Source organism: Lagenorhynchus albirostris, chromosome 5 (assembly GCF_949774975.1).
Source record: "Lagenorhynchus albirostris chromosome 5, mLagAlb1.1, whole genome shotgun sequence".
Classification (NCBI taxonomy): Eukaryota; Metazoa; Chordata; class Mammalia; order Artiodactyla; family Delphinidae; genus Lagenorhynchus; species Lagenorhynchus albirostris.
Window position 1 is genome coordinate 75,562,020 of NC_083099.1, and position 19,667 is coordinate 75,581,686.

Sequence of the window (19,667 nt, forward strand, 5' to 3'; positions counted from 1 at the left end):
CCCAAATAGCTGTGGCTATCTGAGCCTGGAATCGTGGCCATTATCAACATTGAATGCCTGAGGGAAGTGCCCTACCCCCTTCTCTCCCACCAGCAGAACCCTTTTGAGTATGGGCTCCCAGACCTTGGGGCATGTGAGGTTGATGGGGGTTGGTGCCAAGCTAGGACAATACACATGGAACCAATAAAGGCAGATCAAGCCTGTTTCTTTCCTTCTTCCGGAGCAGCAGGGCAATATCGGGTTGGCTTAGGTCAGTTAAAAGGCCTCTTGGGAAGACCACCTTCGCTTTAAATGTTTAAAGCATTCAGTTCCAAGAAGACGTAGACTTGGTGATTCGTTATCCATTAAGCAATATCAAAGGAGCAAGGAGAGCAACGAGATGCCGTAGGGGAACCTCACTCATCCTTCTTCCTTGTCTCCGGGCCACACTGACACAGTCTCTTTCACAGCCTAGTTGTCACTTTTTTTTTTTTTAAACAAAGTACCTTTGATAGTGCCTTACTTCAGGCTGTTTTTCTACTTGCTGCTTTGCTGAGAGCCAACAGGTTTTGAATGCCTATGTCCTTTTTTTTCTGGGGTTTCAGAGCAGTCAATCTCCACTTTCTAGAACTAACCAAACACGCTCTTCACCTTGGGTGAGTTCCTATTCAGTTTCAGCCGATTGCAATGAACAGTCTCGCTGAGCAAAGTCTGTCTCAGCAGCTTGTTTGTCTCAAGGCCAGACATTTTAATACGTGACTACAGTAGATCACAAGATTCAATCCGGTATGCGGAGCACACAGGTTAAACTGATCTGTCCACGTGGATGATTAGGGAATGTTCCCTGGCAGCGGCCCTGTGGTTTCATGACAACAGGGCATGCAGATGGAGGGCTCAGTGAATCCTAGCGGAGACCGGAAGCAGCCGCCTTGCTTTGCAGTGTGTTAATCCACGGGTGGAGGAGGGGCAGTGGCGTCAGCGTGAATGACTGGCGCTGGGGCCACGCCTTCCTGGCGCCCAGCCAGGTCTCAGTTGCCTGCCCGCTGGGGCTCTGGCCTCCGGAGAGGTGCAACCATTACCTACTTGCTTAACTTCAGAATGTTTCCATGAAGTCATTACCGCGAGAGTGGGATTCTGTGGCCAATCCGAGGATAGTTGGATTCTTAAGCATATTAGGACCCTGGTAAGAAAGTCTTACCTACCTTCCCTCCACAGTCTACTCACTCGCCCATTCCTCCTCGACGTTCAGAAAGTGGAGTGAGGACTCAGGGAGAAACTTGACAGAGAGGCAGGTGCCTGGGTGCTGGAACCTGCTGTCACTGATTCCTCACTCCCCTCACCTGTAAAATAGGGCGACTTAATGAAACGCTCCCAGCTCCCTTCAGGCCACAGTTTCTGCCCTGGAAACGTAGTAACTGGTCTCTCCATCCCACGGAATTTTTAAATGATACTAATAAAGGCAATGCATTGTGATGGTACAACCCTCCATATTTTTGCCAGGGAGATTTCCAGACACGCAGCCCCTTTGGTCCCCACAGGCCTGTGGGGTAGGTTGGGCTGCTGTCCCCCCATGTGGCTGAGGCTCCCCTGCCCTTGGGTGCCAGGGCACAGCGGCAGGGAGGCAGTGGCCCCCCCCCAGCACACTTGGCTCTGGAGTCCTCACCCCATTTCCTGGGAAACCTCTCCTTTGGGGTCTCTCACCATCCTTGCCGGCCACCGAGCACCATCACTTCAGAAAGTTCCTGCACGTTCCCCATCAGCTGGCTGTTTTGTTCCAACCCACTTCTCCCTGGAGTTGAGTTCTCAGCATCTCATCTATGCTCCCCCATCCCCCAGTCCCCCATAGAGGTCAGAGACCCTCTCTCCCCTCCACAACAAGCTTTATGGACCCTTAGAGCTTAGCTCCCCTGCCAGGTGGGCTCTGTGTGGGAGCAGGAAGGGTGCAAGGGCCTGAGAGTCTCCAGGACGGTGGTTCTCAGCCCTCACCTTTACTCAGAATCCCCAAGAGCCCAGGTCCAGCCCCAGAGGTTCGGATTCCATGGGTGTGGTTGGGCCCAGGCAGTGGTGTTTTGTCTTGAAAGCCCACCCAGAGAGTTTAATGTGCTGAGAGCCCTGCCTGGGTGATGGTCTCCTGGTGGGGATCCTGGGAATTGGGGCCATGGGAGGGTGAGGACCCCTCTTCGAGGCCAGGAACACTTTTTTATCTTCAGAAACTTCTTGTTTGGGGCAGGCTCCTCAGTGAGGCACTGGGTGCACCGGAGTGCAGGTGGATTTGCCTCCTGGGGTCAGAATTGGAAAGGTTTCCAACCTGCAACTTGACATGTGTACCAGACATGCTTCTAAACCCACATATGTTCCTCCAAGAACCCTTGGGCTTCCCTGCATGATAGCAGCAAGAAGGACAGAGAAGAAATGTTCCTTGAGGCCAAACATCTGAACATGGGCGAAGTTAAAGCCTTCAGGGGCTTGCAGGAGGGCGGGGACCCTGCACCCTTGGGACATGCACTCAGTTACATGTGTGGAGTTACTACCCAGCATCTAACACCCACATTTCTTGCCTCTTTTCCAAAGAGACTGTGTTGAGTGCTTGCTGCTTCACTCAGGGAGCTCAGCTGACAACCAGACCTGCCAGAACCTGTGCAAGGATGAGGTGATCACACGGGTGGACACCATCGGTGAGTGTGGGGAGCGGCCCCGGGCAGCCGGCCCCTTCTGGATCTTGGCAGACGTGTAGAGACTTTCTCCCTCGTGGGGATGATCTTCAGGGCTGCCTGGCAGACAGGAGGGTAGTTTTAACCTTGACTTAGGAAGCAACCTCAGTGTCCTTTGGCTAGTCCTGGCTGGCTCCCCAAGAGGACTTGGAGTACCTGTGTTAGGTCATAGGTTCTGGGCTCTCCAGGGTGTAAGACCTTCCTGTTCTTAAGTTTCTGTCCCATCCCTGAAGCCTAGTCCCTTCCTACATCTTCTCCCAGGCTTCCTGAGAAGTTGGTATATTAGTTAGAATAAGTACTGTTAGCTGCTACAACAAACAAACCCCAAACCTCAATGACTTAACAAAATAAAAGTCAGTTTGTCACTCACTCGAAGTCCAGTGAAGATGTTCTTGGTTGACAAGGCCTCTCTGTGCTCCTTCAGGAGCCCAGGCACCCTCTAGATTGTGTTTCCACCCTCCCCCGGGTCCTCAGAATTCTCTCCATTGAATCTGCAAATGGGGAAAGATCATGGGGGAGGTTTACATGGGTGGGGCCTGGAAGTGGTGCACACGACATCCCCCCCACCCAGAGCTCAGTCATCCAGCCACGTTTACTGCAAGGATGGCGGGAAGTGTCGTCCAGCTGTGCCCAGGAAGCTGGGAAACCATGTTTGGTGACCAGCTAGCCAGTCTCTGTTTGGCCTCAGCCCAGCGCAGCTCTCGCGGTGCTCTGCCCGCGTTAGACGAGGCAGAGCTCACATTCTGTCCGAATGAACCTGGGGTGGAGTGCTACCCTGGCTCTTCCTCATTCCTACAGGTCTCCCCACTCCTTTTTCCTGCCTCCCTGATCTTGAGTGATGCTCTGGCCGAATCATGGCTCCTGAGGCTGCCGAGTCATGTATTCCGCCAACACATATTCATTGAGCACCTACTGTGTGCCAGGGCTGTACCACAGCAGGGAGCCCCTGCCTCCCCAAATCCGGCCTCTCATGCCCGTTTTCCTGCCCTGCTTCTGTCTTGTGACTTGAGGTCTGGCTCACAGCAAGTTCTGCCTGCAGACCTGGGGCCGTTGCCCCCGGACTGGGCACCCACAGAAAGATGCCGATGCCCGCCCCACCCCGGCCCACTGACTACTTACTCGCTCTGGAGCAAATGCAGCTGTTCACGCACAGCTGCGTCTCACTCTGCCGCTTTGTCATGAATCAGTTGCTTCACAGAGAAGGTTTCTGTCGCATTCACCAGTTATCCTTTTCCTTCCTTCCCCCAGGCTTTCTCATACCCATGCTCGCTCACGCTCACCCAGACCAGGCTTAGGACTGGGGGCCGAGAGCAAAAGCCCAGGCCTCCGTGTCTGATAACCACTCAGAATTGTCTGGTTCTAGGTGGAGCAACAGGGTTACAAAGGGCAGAGCTAGAAAGGATTTCGTGTCACAAAATTGCCCACAGTTGTCACTCAGGACCAGTGCGTCATTCCCTTACCACCCGCCTCTCTCTTGCTTCACACCCTTCCCGCTTCCTTTCCACCCTGGAAATCAGTCTAATCCTGTCCCAGGGGAGGCTTGGAATGCAGACGGTGCCTGGGGGGGCGGAGCTGGGGGGAGTGGGGTTGGCGATACCTTCCCCTCAGGTAACAGCCGCGTGGGGATGGCAGGTGCTGAGGCAGCTTGAGGAAGGGGGCTTCTTACTACGGAGAGCGAGGCCAGCGGTGCGCACTGTGGGTGGGAGGTGCAGTCTCTCATCCACCCACCCTCCTTGCCGCGTGGGTCTTTTTGGTTTCTCATCTCAGGCAAGCGCCGCTGCCTCCTGGCCTCTGCAGGCGGCTCTCAGCCAGGTAGACTCAAGCCTGAACTCTCAGGCCTCCGCGGACAGCAGGATGGCCCTTTTCTTTACCCAATTCCGTTGCCCAGTCCCGCCCCAGCAGTAGTGCCCCCTCTCCTTTCACCCCAGTGAGCCTGCGGAGGCCTCCCTCGCATGGAAGGGAATTCATGTCCCCGGCGCAGCCTAACTTAGCGCTGGGCCTGCGTTCTTGATGTGAGAAATTCATTTTTAAGGTCCAGCCTTCCCTTTAAGCCTCTCTGCGCCCCCTTTTCTCCTTTGCGGGGTCCCGGCTCCTCACCCGTCCCTTAGCCGCTCTGCATCACTCAGAGACACACTCAGGACATTTCTGCTTGGTTTTCTTCCAGTGAAAGATGACCAGGAGGCTGTGCTTTGTTTCTACAAAACTGCCAAGGATTGTGTGATGATGTTCACGTATGCAGAGCTCCCCAGTGGGAAGTCCAACTTGACAGTCCTCAGGGAGCCAGGTGGGTGAGGGCCACTTCCGTCTGCTCCCCCTGGGGGCTCGGTTTCTGATGCATCACCTGTTCTCTCCTCACCATCCTTTCCAAACTCCAGAGAGAGGAGGGATACAGTCCCATATAAAGATCAAGATCTCAGGTCGCCTCTACCTGACTGCTAGAGTTTAGAAGAAAGATGGTTGTATATCTGGGGACCCATCACGGGGCTGGAGCTTGAGGGGGGCATGACTTGGGGGAATGGGAGTTATAGGAGGATAGTGCCCTGCCCTGGGGGAGTGTCTCATCTTGAAGGAGGGGACACGGGGGTGACAGTAAGCTCAGAACACACTTAGCCTACATGGCTAATGGTGGTGCGAGCATGCAGGGCAGGTCTGGACCATCAAGGCTGGGCGTCAGGAAGCATCTGGGTACACACAGCCCTAGCCAGGCTGCCGCTTCCCGGAGTGGAGTCCTAGAAGGGCAGATGGAGCACTGGGTTGACATTCCTGCAGGTGCCATGCCTCGCTCCCTGGGCCCCTGAGGACGGCACGCTCTCATCTAACAGGGGCAATTCTTCCCCACGCTCTGGGCCCGGGGACCAATGGCCCTTTTCCTTGGGGTAATGAGGGTTTCTAGTATGACCCCTTTCATTCTTCTCTGGTGGAGGTTGCCGGGGCAGAGATGGGTGGTGCAGAAAAAGATCTGCTCTGTTCCTTTCAAAACACTGCAAACTGTTTTTCCAAATGGGGCTAGACCACATAATGTGCCTTCCCTAGGCCAGAGGCAGAGGGAAGGACTGTGGTCCTAGCCCAGGATGCACGCCTGTAAGAATGAGGCTCTGTTTCCAAGCGCTGTCTTTGCGGTTCTTTGAAAATAAGCACATTTGCTCCAAAGGCTCCACACTAAGGGCTTACAAGTGTTGGCTGGCCCCCAGCCCAGCCCTGTGGAAGCGGCTTCATGAAACCTCCTGCTGCCCAGTCTACTCCTGAAACTATTTACGTGAAAGCTGAGACCTGGTCCAGCGTCCTGCGCGGGAGGTGGGGCCGGGCTGGGGCGTGGGTGCTTCGCGTTGGGGAGATGCAGCCGTACACACAGCGTGTGGGAGAAAGTGGAGACGCCACCAAGGTTCTCCTAGACTTTGCCATTGACTTACTGTGTGGCCTTGGAACAGTGACCAGTTCTCTTTGAATCTTCCACTTTATGTGCATTGGAGAAAACTGCCTGCCACCCAGGTCTCTCAGAAGCAGTGTGGGGATCTCAGAGAATCCAGGGAAGGCCTCTGGGGAGAGCTGACGGGCCTAAGGGCGGGGGGTGGGGGCACGGTGATGGCGGTAGCTTTGCTCATCGTGCCCTGGTCCCCTCCAGAGTGTGGAAGTGCCCCCAATGCCATGACCATCCTCCTGGCCGTGGTCGGCAGCATCATCCTGATCGGGCTTGCGCTCCTGGCCATCTGGAAGCTGCTTGTCACCATCCACGACCGGAGAGAGTTTGCGAAGTTCCAGAGTGAGCGATCCAGGGCCCGCTATGAAATGGTAAGCCAGTGGGAAGTTGGAAGCAGAAAAAATGTCAAGCTTAGCGGTCCAGCTGAGTTCAAGCAGAGGCCCACTAACGTCTTTGGGATTCAGAACAAAGAAGCGAGGACTTTCCCAGTGGTGCAGCGGTTAAGACTCTGCGCTTCCACCGCAGGGGGCTCGGGTTCGATCCCTGGTCGGGGAACTAAGATCCCACACGCTGCGCAGTGCAGCCAAAAAATTAAAAAGAACAAAACAAAACAAAAAACACGAAGAGGCGAAACCTGAGAGGCAGCGTGCGCCCAGTTCTGGACGCGCTGCACGGAGCCCCGCAGCAGGCCCCGGTCGGGAGACTCACCGGCGGAGGCGCTCGCCACAGCCTCAGTGGGGAGGCCGTGTCCAGCGGTCCAGGAGAGGGTCCCACGTGCTCACAGTCTATCGCAGTGTCCGTGTGTGTCTTATCTCCCCAAGCAGACTGCACGTTCCTGAAGGACTGAGCAAGCGGGAGCACCCCCTGAATCCCCAGTGAGTGTGTTAAACCTGCAAGGGACTTCAGAGACCATCTAACAGACACGGCCGCTCGTTTCAGAGATGGAGGGAGAAAGCTCAGGGAGGGGCGGGACCGTCCCAGGCCGGCTTAGAGGAGCCAGTCTTGCAGCCAAAGGCCGTTGCCTTCACCCGCGGGCGGGGCCCACCGCCTTCCTGGGTGACTGACCCTAGAAGGGCCTCCAACCCTGTGTGTGTGCGAATGAACGAATGAACTAACACACGTCCTCTTACCTCCCGTGTCCTCTAGGCTTCAAACCCTCTGTACAGAAAGCCCATCTCCACACACACCGTGGATTTCACCTTCAACAAGTTCAACAAATCCTACAATGGCACAGTGGACTGATGGCTCCTTCCCCTCAGAGGGCTGGAGCGGCAAGCGGTCAACGGAGACGGACACGCTTTGGACAGCTGCTCGGCTTGAGCACGGTTCCCTGCACGGCCAAGCGCACAGACCTTCCGGTGAGCCTGGGCGAGGAGCCCACACAGGAAGGTGCCCGGCCGTACCACCTGGCCACCCCTCCAAGCCCGGCGACAGCGCTCTAGGCTTCCCTCAGCACCTCCAGCTTGTCCCAATGAACTGCTGAGATGCAGGCCGCGTCTCCCTTCCGGGAGGGCTGGGCCTCCAGGCTGGCCGGATGAGAAGGCTCTCGGGAGTGTCAGAGTGAGTAGAACCCACACAGTCTGGCTTCGCCCCTGTTGATCATCTTTAAATGAACTAAAGTGACCATGCATCTCTGGTATAGTTCCGACTCCTGAGAATGACCTACCTGGTGTCTCTGCCTTGCACGTGGCTGTTGGTGATGGGATTACTGAGACGCCTGTTGAAGGCACGTAGTTTGCAGATGTCAACTTTCTTCCCCTGTCTGTTTGTTTAGTACTTTTGTAACAAAAAGGAAAGAGATTTTTTGGGATTGAAAGTAAAGATTAAAACCAAAAGATTTTGTGTTTGCCTGACACTCTTTACGACGTGCACGTTCCTTTCTGAAGTGGATGGTGCCCCAGTGGGGATTGAAATGGCTGAGTACTCACTCAGGGGACGCCACCCAAGCCAGTCCAATGCTCCGGACCAGGGCTCATCACACGGGGCTCTGTGCGGTTCCCAGGGGGTTAGCAGGGGTGGCCCTAGGTAAGCAGGTGTCTTTGGAGCCTCTGAGCTTTTACTTAAAGAAAAAGTTGAGGCTAGAAACCGTGAAGACCACCCCTCTGGCCTCCCTGCCCTGCTCCCAGGTGCTAAGGCTGGAAATAGATTGTGCAGATGAAGAAGGGTCAAGCTGTGGCTTCCACACACAGTCCCTTCATGCATGTTTATTGACAACAGTTTCCTTCCAGTGCCCTCCCCAGCCGAAGTCCTGTGCCCCAAAGCACAAAACCCATTTCAGCTGTCCTTCCCCGCAGGGCCCTTAAGTCCCCTCTGTTCTCGTATCTGAGTCCAAAGTTATCTGGGAATAGGAATCCCTCGTTTGTAGAAGAGGAAACAGATTGCTAGAGGGGGGCAGTGGCTTTCCCACGTGTCACAAGGCTAACTGATGACAAGCTGGTACAAAGAGCCAGGGCTCAGGTGCAGCGCCGGCCTCCTGCTACCTGCTCCTTTCTGTAAAGTCTCTTTCACTAATCACTTTGCTGCTGCTGGCATCACTTCAAGGCTATTGGGCTTTCATCCCAGATTCATCTGTTCGCAGCTTGGACCAACTTCCCTTTGCTTCATTTTGGCAAGCACTAAGACAAATGCCTGTCAGTAAACAGACTATTTATTACCTGCGGCAAATATGAACAGATTCTGTGTTTCCTTTGTCCTGTGTAATTAGGATGAAACAGAGACCTTGTGACTTGGTGAAGCTGCCTTAAATCCTTTTTGGAATAAAGCCAAATGTAGATAAATATACAAAATAGACACATGGCGGTTTTGAGACTTTTCTAAACTGAGAAAAATATGATTTCGGAAGAAACTTTGGGTTTCTCTTTTGTTTGATTGCGGCTTTCCTGGTGACACATCATTTACTTGCTCGAAGTCTCATTTTCCATCAGGCAGCTCTGTAAGGGCACAGCGTTCTTGAGCTACAGACAGAAAGGACGAGTTGCTCCAGGCTTCCCCCGGATATGGAAGTTAGGGCTCTTTCCTCGGTGACACCAGATGGCTGTTGATGGAGCTGTCGCTGACAGTGCCCTGCTGCCCCCTGCTGGAAGCTCTGGGAACAGCTGTTCGGAGACCTGACTCCTGAGATTCTGACCCAGGGTGTGGTTCCCTCACTTCTTTCCTCTGGTGATTTGGCCATGCCCTCACCGCGCCCCCCCCCCCCCCCCGCCCCACCGTTAACACAGGTAACAGAGCAGGTGGGTTGCAAAGCTCTCTCAAACCGAGGGCTGATAGGCATTTTCTTTCGTTGCTGGGCTGTGGAAGCACACAGGTGGGAGTGACCTCCTCGTTGTGTGGCCGCAGGGACCCCTACAAGGAGCACCTGGTGGTCTCTGGAAAATTCTTTACTCGTATCTGTTTGGAAAGATGATCAGTAATGCGCTTGTTTGTTGGAAAGGAAGAGTGGGGAGGGACTATTTACCTTTAAAATCAATCTATGTTGATTTAATACAGATTTCCAAATGGTACTTATTTTTATTGATTGATTTAACAGTTTACTTTTCTAATGCAAAAGTACATGGAAAAGATGGAAAATAAAGAGGTCATAAAGAAATAAAAACACAGAAGTAACGACTCTTGCTCTTTTTGGGGACTACGTCTTGGTCTTTTTCTTCTGTGCATATGTGTGTAATTTTAACCAAATCAGGATTATGCTGTCACTCTTTTTTTTTTTATTTGCGGTACGCGGGCCTCTCACTGTTGTGGCTTCTCCCGTTGCGGAGCACAGGCTCCGGACGCGCAGGCTCAGCGGCCACGGCTCACGGGCCCAGCCACTCCGCGGCATGTGGGATCTTCCCGGACCGGGGCACGAACCCGTGCCCCCTGCATCAGCAGGCAGACTCTCAACCACTGCGGCACCAGGGAAGTCCTATGCTGTCACTCTTTTAAAGAGAACTGGGGATTCTCATTCCACTTGGTTGACTAGTAATTAGACAAACTAAAGTAACTAACAGCTGCCTCTTCTCGGAAGACGTGTTTTTTTAATTTGCTTAATTAGGATCAAAGCTGGAGTTGATTATCATGAAACTCTTGGGATGAATTTCAGGTAACAGCAAACAGATGGGAAGATCAGAGGGGAGGAGAGAAGGTCCTTTTCTCTGTTCACGTGACGTCTCTTAACTGAAAAGCTCCTCCCTCACTGGAGGGCTCTCGGCAGGCGTGCGGGGCTCCTGTTGCTTCTGAGCAGGGTAGCCTGGTGGACTCGGCTTCCGCAGCCCTTTTGCGCCTGGCTGGGACTGGGCAGTGGAGCAGAGGAGGAGGGCAGCAGCATGGAGGAAACTCAGGAGGAGGTAAGAGCCTCTGAGGCATCCCTTGCAGACGTGTGGGACCCGCTTGGGAGCTTGTCCATCTGTGGCTGTCAGCGTGCCTGCGAATGTGGCGCCCGTCCCTCTCGTCCTGGTGGGGGGTTGACGTGGCTTGGCTAGGTCTCTCCCTCCCCCCAGCTTCTGTCCTCACCCAGCTGAGGGGTTGCAGACTTCTCAGGCAGGACGGGGCGCCGTTCTGACCCTCGGGAGAGGATGCAAGTGGAGGCAGGAGAATGAGAGAGACGTTTGAGCAGGTGGTGGTGCTGGGAAGGGAGAGCTCGTTCTTCTCAGCCCGCATGGCTCCTTCTGCCGGTCTTGCAGCTTTGCGAGGGATGGTCACTGCCCGGCCGGCCCTGGCCGACAGCCGCCTCCGGGATGGGTTGGGATGTGTCACAGTGAGATAGACGGTCTTCGTGTCCAGCTGGTTTCTCCGGAGTTCAGTGCTGGGACGTCCGATGCCTCCTTTTGTCATAGCATGGGACTTGTATAATCTGGCCTGTTTGGTTGTCTTGATTGTCAGGAGGCGGGGAACTAAACGCCAGGAAATGGAACCTACCTCCAGTTCTTACTGGGATCCCCATCCTCTCCACTGAATCCCGCCCCCGCCGCTGACCCTCATCCTCGCCCTGCCTCCTCCTCCACACACGCTTTCTGATCCTTCTGACGAATGTTCTGCTGCATAGTGTCTTCATTTTAAGTGGCCTCAAATTCTTGCAAAAAGGCCAGCTCTAAACTGTAAGTAACCATAGGGTCACGCGCCGAGGTGGTGACCTTCTAGGATAGGAGTTCTTAACCACTTTGTGTCGGTGACACTTTGAGCGTTCTAGTGAACGCTACAGACCCCTTGTCAGAATAATGCTATTACGTGTGTAAACAGGGAACACATGGCAAGGCCTGGGCCTATTTATTAGGGCAGCTGGTTACCATTTACCATCTTAGTTTGACTTCAGAAACCCCCTGGAAGGCTTGCCAATTACAGCTTCATTGGTCCTACCTGCACAGACTATCAAACGCCTGAGACAAAAGCAGCCTCTCTTCGTTTGACCCTCACGGTAGGCCCACATGGTATTCAGGGAAGGTATTTCCCCATCTTATAAGGAGGAAATTGAGATCGGTCCCCCCCTTGGAGAGAAGGTTGGCAAGTGAGACCCCAGCTCAGGGATCCCTACTCTAGTTCCACGCTCTTTCCTCTGTGTTGCACCCTCTGGGAAAAGCAAGACTGTTGTTTCTTATCTCAGAACTCTGCGGTATTACTAGAGAGTCATCGGAATGCAGATGGAGAGATTATAAAACGTCTCTTTCCCTCCTCCTTCCTTGCATCTTTTTCTCTTGTCTTCACCTTATGAGCAGTCTCTGGTATATGCATGGTGACCGAAAATCCAGGTACAGTTCAAGGAACATTTCTATTTAAAAACTGAGGGGGAAAAACGACGGAAGATGACAACTGACACACATTTCATGATTCCTGGCATAAAAGTTCAACACTTTAAAGACTCTCTTCCATGAGGTGACCATGGGTTGGTGCGGGCACTGGTTTGTGGTTCATTTCCCTGCTGGTCCAGCCAGCCCTGCGGGAACGGAATATTTGTATGAGTGGTTGTATGTGATGGTTGGCATTCACATCGTGGCCTGTGACCATAAAACAATATTTTAAAACCTACACTGAACAGAACCCACCACAACTGAGGGTTGTGGGTTGCACCCATGGGAGGGTCCCACGTGGGTGGGAGGGGAGAGCTGGGCAGGCCCCAGGAGAGACGGGGAGGCTGGGGCTGCCTTGCTCTCTGCCTGTCGAGCTGTCCCTGAGGGCTCATTCCTGCTCAAGCCTCAGGGACTGTAGGCTTGACCTGAGTTGGGAGACGTCCCCTATCGCATGGACCTGGAGTTTAAAAGGGGAAGAAGGCAACAGGAGGGAGGAAGAGGGGACGCTACAGCCCAAGAGTAGACCACGGGGGTTTGGGGAAGTCTGAGGGCAGCAAGGTGGCAGGGGTAAGGGCGGAAGAGAAGAGCATAAGCGGGGGAAGGAGATCGGAGACTGGTGAGGGCGTTTTTCCCTGAGCAAATTCTATGAGGCGAATAAGACTCTTCAGGCCATCATTCAGGTGTGCAAAAAACATTATTATTTTTACATCTTTACTGGTGTATAATTGCTTTACAATGGTGTGTTAGTTTCTGCTTTATAACAAAATGAATCAGTTATACATATACATGTGTTCCCATGTCTCTTCCCTCTTGCGTCTCCCTCCCTCCCACCCTCCCTATCCCACCCCTCCAGGCGGTCACAAAGCACCTAGCTGATCTCCCTGTGCTATGCGGCTGCTTCCCACTAGCTATCTACCTTACGTTTGGTAGTGTATATATGTCCATGCCTCTCTCTCGCTTTGTCACAGCTTACCCTTCCCCCTCCCCATATCCTCAAGTTCATTCTCTAGTAGGTCTGTGTCTTTATTCCTGTCTTACCCCTAGGTTCTTCATGACATTTTTTTTCTTAAATTCCATATATATGTGTTAGCATATGGGATTTGTCTTTCTCTTTCTGACTTCACTGTGTATGACAGACTCTAGGTCTCTCCACCTCATTACAAATAGCTCAATTTCGTTTCTTTTTATGGCTGAGTAACATTCCATTGTATATATGTGCCACATCTTCTTTATCCATTCATCCGATGATGGACACTTAGGTTGTTTCCATCTCCGGGCTATTGTAAATAGAGCTGCAATGAACATTTTGAATTATGGTTTATTATCTTTTTGAATTATGGTTTTCTCAGGGTATATGCCCAGTAGTGGGATTGCTGGGTCATATGGTAGTTCTATTTGTAGCTTTTTAAGGAACCTCCATACTGTTCTCCATAGTGGCTGTACCAATTCACCATTATTTTTTTTTAACATCACCATCTCTATTCAAGTGATGACAGAAAACAGTTACTAGGTAAAGAGGGACAGTGCCTTGTTAATCACAGTCGTTTCAGGGTCCCCTGTGCCCCACGCTGCAGGCTAAGTGCAGCAGCATGACATTGGAGGCAGGCCCACAGAGCTGCCTGTGCACACGGCACCTGCTCAGACGTCACTGTCCTCATCAGGACCACTTTCTGCTGAAATGTCCCTACACGGTGGCGGGGGGAGCCTTCAGGCCCACCAGATGTGTTTCTCAGCTAACTGCCATGCCCTTTTCAGGGAAATGCGGCTTCTCCCTCATGTTATATGGAGCCACAGAAGCTCAGGCTGCCTCAGGCTCTGCCTCAGCCACACGTGGCCTCCCAGTCCACTGCCACGCTCCCTGCTGGGGTGGGTTTTCTGGCATCACTGCTCTCCCGGACCCCTCCTAGAAAAGCGAGGCCCAGAGCTCCTCTGCTGTCTGTGCCTCTTTTTTCCTCCCTCCCGCCCTCCCTGCCTGGGGTGGGGATTCTATATCACAGCCCACCTCAGGATCTGACTGTGTCCACCCCTCCACCTTCTGTTCCTCTCCCCAGGCCAGAGGAACACTCCTCCCCTGTTCCCTTGGTGGGAAGGAGAGAGGCAAACATTCTTCCAAACCAGTCCTTAATGCCAAGACCTTGAACTTGAAAAGTTAAAAAATATTCTAATTGTTTTGTTTCTCTTTGTATTTCCATTGTGGCATCCCTCTCCTGAGGCACAAAGGCCAAGTGTGGGCTTGGAAGGGCTATGGAGAAAACAGATTGCAGAGGAAAAAAAAAAAAAAAAAACACTTGATAATTCATTCAAAGCCAGATTACAAACTTTAAAGGTCCTAGGATCTAAAAAAAAGATATAGCATCCTGTGTCCTAGAATGCTAAATAAAACAGCATTTAGGGCTTCCCTGGTGGCGCAGTGGTTGAGAGTCCACCTGCCGATGCAGGGGACACGGGTTCGTGCCCTGGTCCGGGAAGATCCCACATGCCGCGGAGCGGCTGGGCCCGTGAGCCATGGCCGCTGAGCCTGCGCGTCAGGAGCCTGTGCTCCGCAACGGGAGAGGCTACAACAGTGAGAGGCCCGCGTACTGCAAAAAACAAAAAAACAGCATTTAATAAAGACAGCATTAACTATAAAATAAAGAACCCTAAGGAGTCCTGATTCCCATCCCCCCCTTTAAAAAAAATACCAGATTCCTCCAAAAAACATGTTTTGGTATCCCTGCCCCACTGGTACTCTTAGCCCATGGCCAGTCAGCCGGGGTGCTGAGGACACGTATCACGTCCATCTGCGAAGGGGTGGAGGAAGCAAACTGCAGAGTCCATGGTTACCTACTGGCTGACGGTGGGCTCACTACAGAAGCACAGTGTTCCCACAGGAGCCAAGTGGCTGTTTCTTTTGGAGAGATCTCTGAAAGCAGCCGCAGGTGAAGGCGGGGAAGGCAGAGTCTTGGTGGAGTCAAGCTATTGTCCTCCCGGTGACCAGGGCTAGACGTGGGGCGCACTGTAACTATTAGTTAGCTACTGCTGCACAACCCCCCACCCCGATCCCATGGCGTCCAGTGATGAGCACTGATTGCCATGCTCACAGGCTCGCGGGCCAGGTGGGGCCCCCGGGCATCAGGCTGCGGAAGGCTGGTGTGGGCTCTGCTCCGCTCTTACTCTCCTGGGACGTGTGGGCTAATCAGGGCATGCTTTTCTCGTAGTGGCAGAAACACAAGTCTAGACTCGGAACTGGGACCCTGACCCCTCCCCCCACATTCCACTGGCCAGAGAAACCTACACAGCTGAGTCCAACATCAGTGGTTGTGGAAATACTCTCCACCTCAAATGGGAGGAACTGCTGAGTCCTAAGGCAAAGTGTATGGATTCAGGGAGGAAGGAAGGATGGGGACGTTCACAGAATTGCCACTTGTTTTGGTACTTTCTATTGAATCCTGGTAGCAATGAAGTTGTGACTGATGGGGAAGGAAAGACTGGCTGCTGTCTCTTAGGATGGTACGGAAGTCCTTGTGAAAGTTTAGTTTGGAAACTAAGTTCTGGAATGACTGCGACGATGTATGTCAGGTTCACTCCCTGTGTTCAATAAATATTTGATTAAATGGTGAGAGAATATTATATGTACAGTATGTATCTGCATGTTGATAGAAAGGGGGACAAAGTTGAATGTATCTACCTTACAGAAACGGGATAAAAAGTGTAATAACAAAAATACCAAATTGGAGGGTAACGACAGGGATTCTAGTCCTTACTCTGCCCGTCATTGGCTCTTCTGTAACCTTGCATGAATCATTTCCCAGTGGGACTCAATTTCATCTGTGAAATGGGGTGATCAGATTAGATGATCTCTAAGGAGCTTCCAAAATCAGTTTCCTAAGATTCTGGGATATAGTCACTGCTTCAGCGACTGACAGGTCCCATTTTTATTGGCCAGATAGCCCCGCTCTGCCTGCACTCCCAGCCTCCCTCGAGGAGCCTTTTCAGAGGCACATGCTCAGTGCCTCTCACTCACTGGTGTCGATATGAGTCAGAGCACTGAGGCACACCATGAACACTCACAACCAGGCTGCTACAGCCCGACAGGGGATCACATAGCTGGGCTCAGGATTCCTGGCTGTGACCGGCCTTTCTCAGGGCCTGTGGATGTCACTACCTGTCTCCAAGCTTCCAGGGTTACAGATGACAGTCTGCTACTAGTTGGATTCCTTTCACTTTCCAAGTATTTTATTCCTCTAGATGTTTGTAAAATTTCCCATCTTTGAAGTTCAGTGATTTTGACAGCATGTGCCCAGGTGTACGCCTTTGTCCACAACACCTGCCTAGAACTCACTGGGCCCTTTGCTTCTGCAGACTCAAGTATTTTTTCAAACTGGGGAAAACTTCCTCAGTTATTTCTGTAAATATCTCCTGTCCTCCCATCGTCTTTTCCTCTTTATATTCAGGAATCTGTTCCGTAAGCCTCTCATCTGCTCCCTCGTTATTTCCATTTCTTTGTCCCTTTGTTTTGAATTTTGGTATTTCTTCCACTTGATCTTCCTGCCCACAGATGTAGTTCTCAATATAATTATACCACCTTGAAATATTTCCATCACATTTTCACATTCAAAATAAAAATTTTCATTTTAGTCCCCCCTCCCCCCAACACACACAAATTGTCATCTTGTTTTTGTTATTCTGAAGCAGGTCTGCTTCCGGTGGCAGTTCCCCTTCACCATAGAAGGCACCTATGCTCGCATTCATTCAGAAACATTTGCTGGGCCCGTTCCAGGTGCAGAGATACTGCACTGAACACAAGGTGAAATCCCTGCTCTCTTGGAGCTAACACCTGTTACAGGTGGTTTTCTTTGCTTTCCTCTCCTGGTTGCTGGATTTCCTCAGGTATTTTCTTTCTTTTGCCCACCCCTGGCACATAGCAGCAAACCCATGGTTGGTAGGAGGCCACAGACTGCATCTATGGGCCAGCACTGCACTGACCAAGATGGGCTGTCAGAAACCTCAGCTCCTCTCGCGGCAGAAACATCCAGTTGGCCCTCTGATGTGTACACACGCGCGCGCGCGCGCACACACACACACACACACACACACAGTGTGCACGTGCCCTAGTCCTGAGCCTCCCCACTCTTGCTCCTTGTGTCCACCCACCTCAAAGGAGATGATACCCCGTATCTGCCCTCTTCTTTGGAGCTCCTGGCAAAGCCTGTGGCGGTGCTTCTGGGCCTTGCCTACGTGGGCCCAGCAGCACTGTGCTAGGAGAGCTGGCTGAGTGTTGCGTGTCCTCAGGCGGCCGCCGTGCCCTCTTCCAGAGACCGTAGACAGTCCGCATCACTGTGAGTGAGGATGAGTTGGGTCGGAGGCCCCAGGCCTGTGTTGCTCACAAGCTGGTCATGAGCTGATCCCTTCACTTTTCAGGGTCTATATGTCTGTCGCTTTAAAGTAAGGAGAGCGGACCAGGTTTCTTAGGCTGCGGCACTACAAATTGACTGTCTTATGCTCTACTAAACACCCAGAGTACTGGAAGAGGCCAGCATTGATATTCTCCAGTCCCATTAGTCTTACAGATGTTGTTCTGGGCACCCTGCGAAGACTGTTCCCATTTTCTTCACTAGGGCCGGTGTTGTAAGCTCAGAGCTCATGCTCTGTAAATATTTCTTGACTGAGAAAGGGCTAAACTATTAAATGCCTCTAAAATGCTTCTATGCTGAATAGTCCCATCATAGATCCTAGACAGCCAAGTTCTTCTTTGCCTTGTCTCAATCAATTTGTGCTCCAAAGTTTTATGACTGCAGACTGTCTGTGCTGGGCTTAGTCTCAAGAAACATCAAAATAAGCTGAAGTACCTGTTGAAATGCAGATTTCCAGGCCTCGCCTCAAATCTGCTGAAACAGAATCTCCGATGGTGGGGCCCAGGTGATTCTTTGATGCTCCTCTGATTTCCCTTCAAGTCACCCAGAAGGGGCCCTGAGTGAGCTTCAGTAACACAACTGCTTATGGCAGGACTTTTCTCCTGTTCTCAGCAGGAGAAAGAAACCCCAAGACCATTTCATTGCAGAAGAAAAATGTGACTAACCAGGGTAGTGATGCTCTAAGTGTGGTCCCTGTACCAGCAGCATTAGCATTGCCTGAGAATTCGTCAGAAATGCAGACTTTCATGTCCTATCCTAGAACTACCCAGAGTCGACGCTGGAGCTGGGCCAACGTCTGATTTAACGAGACTCCAGGTGATTCTGACGCATGCTGAAGTGTGAGTCCATTAAGTGGGCATTTGAGACCTCAGCACATTACTGCAAAGGTCTCTCGGCCTTGAGGTCACCAAGACTTTGAACATATCCAAGAAATTCCCATAAGTTCTTATTAGAAAATTTTCCACCTCTTCCTAACTTTCAGCTCCTCCAGAGTAGCCCCGAGGCCACACTTTTTCCGTTTCCTTCCAGCCTTATTCCGTGATAATTTGCCTTTCCCAGAGGGAACTTCTCTGGAGCTGCAGCACTGGGACCCGAAGCTCAACTGGACTTCAGAGCAGAAGCTGTTAAGTGTAGACTCCAAGATAAGCACCTGACTTGACCTAACAGGCTTCTGTCTGACTCACGAAAGCTGAAGAGTGGGGCAGTCAGAGATGGGAACAGCTGTCATCCCGAGGAAATGGCAAGTCTCCTCTGACACCTGCCACTGCTTGTAGGCATGATCGAGATGAGAACGGCAGATCAGGAGTGTGCTGGTGGAATCAGAACTGAGAGCCTTCAAATGCAACTGCCACCTGGCCCTGTTCTAGAACCCCAGGGCCTTCAATGTGCAGCCGGGCCATTTCAAAAGGATCACCTGAGCCCACACCCTGCACTCCCCTCCCTCTAAGATGCTTCCTGAACAAAAGAAATATAAAACCAAAGAAATATAAAAATGGAGAAAATCTGTATCAGTATCGGAGCCCAGGGATTGTCCAGAAACTGAGAAGAATTTCTAGGAGAAAGTGCACTGGGGACCAGAGTGAGAGGCTGCCTAACTGCCACACGTGTGAAGTGTCCAGCCCCACCACAGTGGAGACCCAAAAGCTTCAGCTCTGTTGCTGGGCTCCTTTCTCTTCATTTCTAAATGTGAAGGCTGACATCCCTCTCTGTCAATGGCATTTGGGACAATCATGTAGGATCCTCAAGCAAACCTCCAAATGAAACCTTAGACCTCTTGATGCTGCTGTCTTTTTAAATAAATGAAGGAGAAGCTGGTCCATTTCTAATAGAAATAAGGCAAAAGGAATCAGTGGCTGGGGTTCAGCACAGGTTTAAACTGCTGCCTCGGGGAAGAACTGAGTCAGAAGCCCTCTCCATGTTGAAATGAAAGCCTGATACTGGCTTCAGGGGCTCAACTACAGTCATCTCCTGTTTCCCACCGCGCCCCCTCCGGTGAGTGAGCAACGGCAGTGCTGGGAGCCAGCACCACGTGGACACCTGGACTATTACTTTTAAGCAGAAGAGGAGGAGAACAGCTAATATTTAAATATTATTAGGGTACCACATTAGACGCTGAATAAAGGACACAAGAAATGCTGTACTGGTTTTAGCCTCTTCATGACCTAAAATTTCTGTCTCATGGCAATTCAAAGAATCAAAAAGTCTGATCTAGAGATGGGGGACTTCCTCAAACGTGGCGGATTCTAACAGGACAGGGCTGTGACTGCCTAACCAACATCAGTCTCAATAAAAGCTTGAAAATGAACTGATTATAGTGACAGTGCAGTGATTATAGTCACTGAATATTTCCTGTGTGCCGTGGTAACTCCAGAAGTCATTCCACACAGGACCCGTGGAAGAATCCAAG

The 19,667-nt window shown here is 51.9% G+C and overlaps 1 protein-coding gene across 1 annotated transcript in view; it reads left to right on the top strand.

The window, feature by feature from the left end:
• Positions 1 to 7,943, top strand: part of ITGB5 (integrin subunit beta 5) — a 110,603-nt gene extending 102,660 nt beyond the window's left edge. The window contains exons 12-15 of the mRNA XM_060150446.1: positions 2,551 to 2,654; positions 4,855 to 4,974; positions 6,313 to 6,479; positions 7,255 to 7,943. Of these exons, the coding sequence (XP_060006429.1) occupies positions 2,551 to 2,654; positions 4,855 to 4,974; positions 6,313 to 6,479; positions 7,255 to 7,350 (487 nt within the window). The 3' untranslated portion in view covers positions 7,351 to 7,943. The remainder of the gene's footprint in view (positions 1 to 2,550; positions 2,655 to 4,854; positions 4,975 to 6,312; positions 6,480 to 7,254) is intronic.
• The last annotated feature ends 11,724 nt before the right edge of the window (positions 7,944 to 19,667 follow it).